Source organism: Diaphorina citri, unplaced genomic scaffold, assembly GCF_000475195.1.
Source record: "Diaphorina citri unplaced genomic scaffold, Diaci psyllid genome assembly version 1.1 scaffold438, whole genome shotgun sequence".
Lineage (NCBI taxonomy): Eukaryota > Metazoa > Arthropoda > Insecta > Hemiptera > Psyllidae > Diaphorina > Diaphorina citri.
In genome coordinates, this window is record NW_007377873.1 from 41475 (window position 1) to 49796 (window position 8322).

At 34.4% G+C, this 8322-nt stretch overlaps 1 protein-coding gene across 1 annotated transcript; it reads right to left on the reverse strand.

Moving 5' to 3' along the window:
* Positions 1–320: 320 nt before the first annotated feature.
* Positions 321–1425, reverse strand: LOC113467254. The gene is made up of 2 exons (XM_026823337.1): positions 457–1425; positions 321–375 (listed from the first exon to the last, which is right to left on the reverse strand). The coding sequence occupies exon 1, from the start codon at positions 1143–1145 to the stop codon at positions 489–491; it is 657 nt and encodes a 218-aa protein (XP_026679138.1). The 5' UTR covers positions 1146–1425; the 3' UTR covers positions 321–375; positions 457–488.
* Between the last annotated feature and the right edge of the window lie 6897 nt (positions 1426–8322).

An 8322-nucleotide genomic window follows, 5' to 3' on the forward strand; every position in this document is an offset into this window, starting at 1 on the left:
AAGGATTCAAATAATAAAGCATGATCCGTGTAATTACACACAACTTATCATACTAAAAGCTATCGCTCTATGGTAGACGTTTCTTGAGATTTTGTGCTAGTAATTCGCTTCTTGTGTAAATTAGAAAACTTAGTAATGACAGTAGTTGTGTATAATATTTTGACTGTTTGGTTGTGCATAACAAACGGGCCCTTTTGTGTTTCATATTACTATCGGGCCTTTTTGAGGAAGTAAATTATGCGTGGTGATGAGCGGGACTTTTTGGGTAACGCTATTGTTGTTGTTTTCAATGAAAAATAATTAATTAATAAAAAATTAAGTGGAAAATGTTCATTAAAAAAAATTGTCTTTTATTTTATTAGTAATTACGTATACCTAATGAAACAGTGACGAGTATCAGTATTTTGTTAACTATCTCCACAATTTGTCTTTTATTTTATTAGTAATTACGTATACCTAATGAAACAGTGACGAGTATCAGTATTTTGTTAACTATCTCCACAATGAGTTCTTCTAGGAGGGACATACATATTACTCGTAGGTCTACAGCAGTTCGGTGTACTTCTGCTGATATTGGATGAGGAGGAGCAAGAACCATTGTAAGGTGAGTTCTGTGACGTATACTGCACAGGTTGGGGTGGAGGGGCTAAATTGGGTCCGATGTCCTTACATTCTGGAGGTGGACACGGTTCACAGCAAGAATCAGAGTTTGGTTTCTTGTTAAGGAAATTCATTAACATTTTGATCGCCATATGCCCGGACCAAAGGACGAATAAAGTTTTGAACAGGTTCAAGCAACCAATGTGAGAGTCTCCCAAGATGGGAAGGATGTCGCAGAGTCTCAATGAAAACAAGCGACACATGAATACTATATGCATCCCTTGCAGGAGTAGTTCTGCCTGGATTAATGCTAAGCCATACTTCTTGACGCGGGTTTTATGTTGAGAAGAGGCAAGGAGCCACATGAGTGCCAGAAATACAAGGAGACTGCAGCTAAATACATCAGAGCTAGGAATATCACAATCCTCATCCAACATGAGTAACGCATTCACGTAGCGGTTCAATATGTTTACTACAGCATGCAATAGCATCACTAACATGATAGAACTGAACAGAGGTGTCCATTGTGTGAGATTGTTCATCATTTTTTGAATAAAATATAGAATTTGGAAGAAAATATTTAATTGTAATTATTGAATTTGTGTGCTATTCGTGTTTGATGGGAATTGAGGCCATCTAAATTTTCAACCATCTGAATCAACTTGATTTAGCTTACATAGAATTTACCTCATAAGCCTTGAAAAGATTTTGTATACCTACATCCAAATTGTGTGAGAAAAATTTAAATCCAAATCAACTAAATACCTATGAACTGGTTACATTGTGAGGACAAATTTGCTCTTTTGAGGTAGGTATAACGTAAATCTGTCGTACCTACCAAGATATAGAAGATAAAAAACAGCCTTGCAAAATTACAATGGCTTTAAATAATAGACAATTAATTTTTTTAGAGAAAAATAAGTTGTAGGAGTAGATATTACTGTCTGCCAGCAAAGATGCAAGTATTTTGAATGTAAAAGAATTTGATGAGAATGGGGTGGGACATCGCACTGCCTCACCTAGTGATTTCTTTTAGCCCCTTGAAAAGTGCCAACTGTAAATCATACGTTTTGATGAGTGGGTTTATATTATACCGCGTGCTCAAAATGACCAGGATAAACGGATCCTGAATGAGATTTTGTCCAAATTTTCTCTCGTCTTAATCTCGTCAACCCTATCAGCTATCACTGTTATCCAGCATCCGCTCTACGTGGGTCAACTTCTCATCGAATAAAAGAACAAGAAAATATTCCATATGAAGTTTAGGTGTCCCGTATACGAGTATTAGACAGTGCACTACTTGACGTTCGCGCACCTCCCGACACAGCTGATAATGACTCTAATGAGATTTACTGTTACATAAACCCGACGATATTTACTTTAATATCAAATATCCATTATAATTACATTTGAGTTCTTAATGGTAAAGTATCTATTATTAATACGTTACTTTCCTAGCCTTTAGCATATCTTTCACATTTCAAATCATTGTTCATTGTTAAATTAACTTATTATAAGAGAGTGTTAGTACCTTAGTATAGCACAAGTAACTAGGTATGTATCTAAACATCCAAGTCCAATACATGGGGAGACAAGCAATATTGAATGTATAGGGTGATTCATGCTGTATTTGATCGAGTTGATGATTGACTCTTTTTTTGGACAACACTTATTTTGGAAAATGAACATTGGAAAATGAACGTTCAAACATCCTAATAATCTGAAATTAGGCAAACGAGTACCTACCTGTGGAAAGTCTGATATAGGTACCTACCCAGCTACATCCCTAAAAATTATCTGAAAAGACACAAATCAAGGTGAAAATATTGGGAAAATAGCAAAAACCTTCTCCCATAGGATTACCTGTGGAAAGTCTGATATAGGTAATACCTATACCCAGCAACATCCCTAAAAATTATCTGAAAAGACACAAATCAAGGTGAAAATATTGGGAAAATAGCAAAAACCTTCTCCCATAGGACAATTGATGAGATGAAGAGAGAAAGAATTAGAATGAGGGGTAGGAGAGAGATAGGAAGACAGGCACTTTTTTTAAGAACCATACCTACGGATCACAGGAAGAAAGGAGAAAAGATCTCTGGGAGGTTTTGAACCTCTGAACTTCAAAACTGTATCGCGACCCTGGATCTGAATAAAGTTTCTGTTCTATGTGAATGTCAATTTTAATATCAAGTCTTGAATTGAGTGCCAGTACCATTGGAACCACACCTCACTCTATCTCGGGTAGGTAAATTAGGGTAGCTGTCGTCGATGTAGGACACTGCAGTACCCAGGGATACCAGAGAAAAGGACATTGGTTGGGTAGGAAGTATGATGATTGGGGGTTAAGGAGGTAGGAAAATTTATGTCTTTCTACATAGGATCTTGCTAAGGATTCTGTGACTGCAGTTCGTGATTTCTTTTTCATCAGAATAATATGAGGTGCCAGATTTTAATTTCTTCAAAAAATATGAACAAATTTGATCTGAGTGTCTTGAAGAAACGAGTCAGTTTGTAAACATATCGTACGATGTAGGAATGTCAAATGTTTGGGTCCTTTATTTAGGACGCTCTCCCTATTCTCTCATGTATTGTGTCGGCTTGTACATGCCTTTGTAGTTTTAGCTATATTGTTGTGTCTACATAATAATGTAAATGACTAGGCGCATAATCATAACCTAACATAATAATAATTGTTCTGGTTTTCGTAATTTATTTAAAAAAAGAAAGAAAAAAAATGGTCGCTTATCTTGTACTGCTTGTGTCGCAAAACGTTGCAAATCATAAAGATCAGTGGGTAACCATTATTTGTTCTGTTTTCTGCTGTTGCAGTGCTTTCAATATTCCAGATGAAAAGAAATTACCTAATGTGCTTTGACGTTCATTTCTATTCAGGATGAAGACAATATTCTGAGAAATCAAGCATGCCGGAAGGCGTGCGAACGTCAAGAGTTCGAAGTGAAGCCCGGCCTATTTCGGCCATGAAAGAGAGTTTTCAGGGTTAGTCTCAAACAGATCTAGATAGGTATAACTACAAATTTAAGCACATGCATTTTACGATGGAGTATTTGTTTTCCTTCGGATATTGCCAAACTGTTATTTTCGGAGCTTGGATTCGCAGCATTTCAAACCCGCAGCTAATTCTTATGTATAAGATCAAGAACACCCAAAATAAGCATCATTCAATAGGATGAGGAAAGTCGTGTGATGTTCACACCAGATTTTTATTTTAAATTTGTTGGAGAAAAAATTGGAAACATGGAGGGTCCACAAACAGCACCAAAGACACAATCTAAGGAGTAAATCTTCCTCTTGCCCAGTAGAGATTTTCAAAAAACAAAATCTCAATCGCGAAAGTTTCTAAATCTTGCGAATTATTGATAAAATAATAATTTCGGAATAAAGTTTTGAAATTTTATGCGATCTAACAAATTAGAATTCCGTTTCGGCCCTTGAACGACCTGATGGATTGCAAGCATTTGAGAAACACTGATTTTGAAAAATTATAACGAGTTATGAAATTGATTTCAAAATTAGATAGCACACCGCTTGTGCTTTTATTTTGCGAGATTTTTCCCTGTATAAAGTCGTGTGACTAAATGTTCCATTTGGGCTCAATTTTCATTTGCCATTGTTTTCTGAGACATGTCCCCATAGCAGAAAGTTGCCAAAAGTACGAGTACACTTTCCTCATAAGTCGGCACTTACTACCAATAGCTACCTAGCAAAGTATAGATAATTACCACCAATAATAACCAGATACTCTTGCCCAACCCAATACGAGATATAATAATATTCTCTCGTCATATTAATTTTCTAATTTCATCAAGCTCTTTGTTCAAAACCCTTTCTCCCAGCAGGTCAAAGCTGAACACAATGGAGACTGTTGTTCACAACCTCCCCTGGATACTCAGAAAACTGATGAGTTTTGTTATACATTTCCACCAAATAATCAAAATGTGAAAACACAATATTTTTCATCATCATTCTCTTCAGAAAAAAAAACTTATATTTACAAAAGATTCTATTATTTCATTATCTTTATCTCCTAGTAAGGATAGGCTAACGATATTCTGTGGTATTGAGGTTTGTATTATTTGAGCTTCACACTCCTCAGGTGCTTTCTCTGAGCTCTGATGACAAAGGAGCTTGGAAAGAATTGAAGGCAGTCAGCCAAATACTTTAGTCAGAGAGCAGCAGAAACCCCCTTCAATATTAGGTGAAGAGACTAGACCGCTAAAGAACTATCAGAAGGTGTAAACTAAAACTTGATGCCCTCAGTCTGTAGACTGTATCCTAAAAATTTCCAATAGAAACTTTTTTGGAAAGTGGCACTATTTCAGTTCTTTGAAAGGTGTGTTCTCACTACCTATAGTTATAAATTTTGACTTTTCGCTTTGACTTTTAATGTTTGTTATCTACCTACCTAATTGCCGGTCACCTGGAGTTGAGTTGGGAGTAAGCTATGCTCAGGTCTGGAACAAACACACACAAAAGTTGGTGTGATAAATTATCTAAATCTAAATCCAAGTATTGTGAAGACTATACGAAACTAGGAATAATAATTGTACCAACTTTGTACAAAAGAAATTAAATTAATTTACATGGAAACCCAGGCTTTGTTCAGATTTTGAACTCATTTCTGAGACCATTTTGAATTTTAGATGATGAACATCTACCTAGATGTAAAGATTTTAAACCATTAGGGCCTCAATTAAGGTAAGTATAGGTACTTGCAACTAGTTAGGTACAGCTTACCACAAACAGGTAGGTACATATTGGTCTGATTAGTTGACTGCATTTACTTCTGTTTCTAGGTACCTTTTACCTGTTGCTGCTGAAAGTGGTTTTTTTTTTCTTCTGGTACTTAGTCTTATTATTTCGATTAAGTATTTTCAACATTTCATATTTTTCATCATGTCTAAAAGCGTTTATTATTTCTTCTAAAGATTTTTTTTTTTTTTTTTTGCAATATTCATAATAAAATATCTAGTCTACATAGTGATTTCAGAGACTTGATTATTATTTATGTTCGAAAGTTTACATTTTAGTATTCTTTGAATGTGGAGAAAATATGTACCTAGTCGAGCTATTTTTAATGCCCATGCTCAACACCTATTACCAGCAATCAGGCAATTGTGTAAACAGAGGTGGTATGACTGTACAGTTTAGGTTAGACTTCAGAAAAACTTTATTGAAATTTTACCCTCACAATACAAGTCCTCATGAGTCTAGTTCTATTATATTCCTCAATTTCAGACGAATACCAATACCAAATACCACCATTGTTGTATTGAGTACCTACCTGTAAATAAGTAAGCAATAAACAATAAAAGTTGATATTACAATTTGATATGTATAATGTTTCAGAAAAACTTCTCTTTATTGAAATTTTACCCTCACAACACAAGTCCTCATGAGTCTAGTTCTATTATATTCCTCAATTTCAGACGAATACCAATACCAATTACCACCATTGTTGTATTGAGTACCTACCTGTAAATAAGTAAGCAATAAACAATAAAAGTTGATATTACAATTTGATATGTATAATGTATGTATTACAAACTCGGTGTAAGATTCTAGGAAATGTTGAGTTTAATTCGAAGAATCATAACGTGCAGAAAAACTAGTAATTATTTGCTACAATTATTATGAAATGATAGTAGTGTTGTCACTACATACACGATTGTTCATCTTTTGGAGAAAAAGAACGCCACAAATAGTTTTGGCACATCCACTAATATCTGGAAATATTAGAGGAGGCTGTTATAGTTATATCTATAGAAATGCTGTGATACCTACCCTAAATCACTGTCTGAGGTCACTCCTCTATAAAAGAACAGTACATAATGTTCTGCGTATAGTTTTGGCACATCCACTAATATCTGGAAATAGTAGAGGAGGCTGTTACAGTTATATCTATAGAAATGCTGTGATACCTACCCTAAATCACTGTCTGAGGTCACTCCTCTATAAAAGAACAGTACATAATGTTCTGCGGATAAACTTACAGGGTAGATTCAAACAATATTAGTACATATTAGTGGATGTGCTAAAGTTACCACACCATATCTTTGGTACATACTTACATATTAGTGGAGATGCCAAAATTACCACACGTTATTATAAGCTGGGTGCATATTAGTGGAGGTGCCAAAATTACCATACCATAAACTGAGTGAATGTTCTGCTGAAAAGTAGAAACTAGTGCGAACAATGTCTCCTGTGCCAAAATAACTAAAGATACTGAAATAGTAAATACAACAGCTTCAAGTTAAATGACGTTCGCAGCACGACCGTGAGCAAATCACAATAAATAATAACCTCTCATGAGAAAAAGAACGGAAAATTGAAACAATTGAGAATTAAATGTTGATAAATGTTCGTACATAGCTTCTCATTTCACTCAACATGTATTCATTGTTTTTTTTTATATATATATAAAATCGTAGGTTTCCATGTATAAAAAATCATAATTATTTATTGGTAGTCTCAATAGTAGATAATTACAAGAGAAAAACGTTCGCCAATTCTACCACTAACTGGGAAAAGGCTGGATCGAAAGATATCGAAGGGGGCAAAAGTCAAATCTTCAGAAGATTGTGTATTACTCTTTGGGAAGTCTATTACGTTGGATATTGTTGTTACCTACTAACATGACATAATTATCTCCAAGAAGAATAAACTGCTGATGCTTGAATAATAACTAAAGGCTCTTATTCTTGAAAATAGGAGATATGTACTTATATTGGAATAGGTTGAAGATAGTGTATGCAAAATCATGTTTGCTAAGTAACTAGAAGTAGGTATAGCTACTATAGCTAGAGCACTTTTCTATAGTTAATTAGGTAACTAGGTACAAAATTATAAGTTTTTGCTTTCAGTCACCTATAAAATTATAAAAAAATCTGGTGTGAACATCACACGACTTTCTATTACATTAAACTTCTCAACTGTAAGTCGGACAGTTCTAAAAGTTTCACGTATTGGAATAGGTTGAAGATAGTGTATGCAAAATCATGTTTGCTAAGTAACTAAGTAGGTAGGTATAGCTAGAGCACTTTTCTAGATTAGGTAACTAGGTACAAAATTATAAGTTTTTGCTTTCAGTCACCTATAAAATTATAAAAAAAAAGACGAATACTTGTAGTACCAAAGAACAAGTACCTAACAGCCCCAATAGGTAAGTCAAAAAGTAATTTATTGCTGTGGTCATCCGTAAGTATCATTTCTTATTAATTGTTTTATGGAATCTTAATAAACTTCTTCACACTTTGAGAATGTCATGATTTATTATATCAGTTACATTTACTTCTGTTTCTAGGTACCTACCTTTTACCTGTTGCTGCTGAAAGTGGTTTTTTTTTCTTCTGGTACTTAGTCTTATTATTTCGATTAAGTATTTTCAACATTTCATATTTTTCATCATGTCTAAAAGCGTTTATTCAAGACTGAATAGTGACTATGAAATTCACTAAATTAGGCTATGGCGTCTTGTTTTTATTAATGCATTCAATGCTTTTCTGTTTCAAGGTGCAACACTTCAAACTGGTGTCTGTTTCTCACCTTTTAAATTTTGTAAGGAATATTATTCGCTCTATATTCAAAGATGAATGTTTGACAGCCTATTGCTAGACTGGAAGTGAGAACAAAAGTAGCACCATTCGATTCCGCGTGAAAAATCACATGGGATTAACTATTCACTTGCTTATTTGGTAA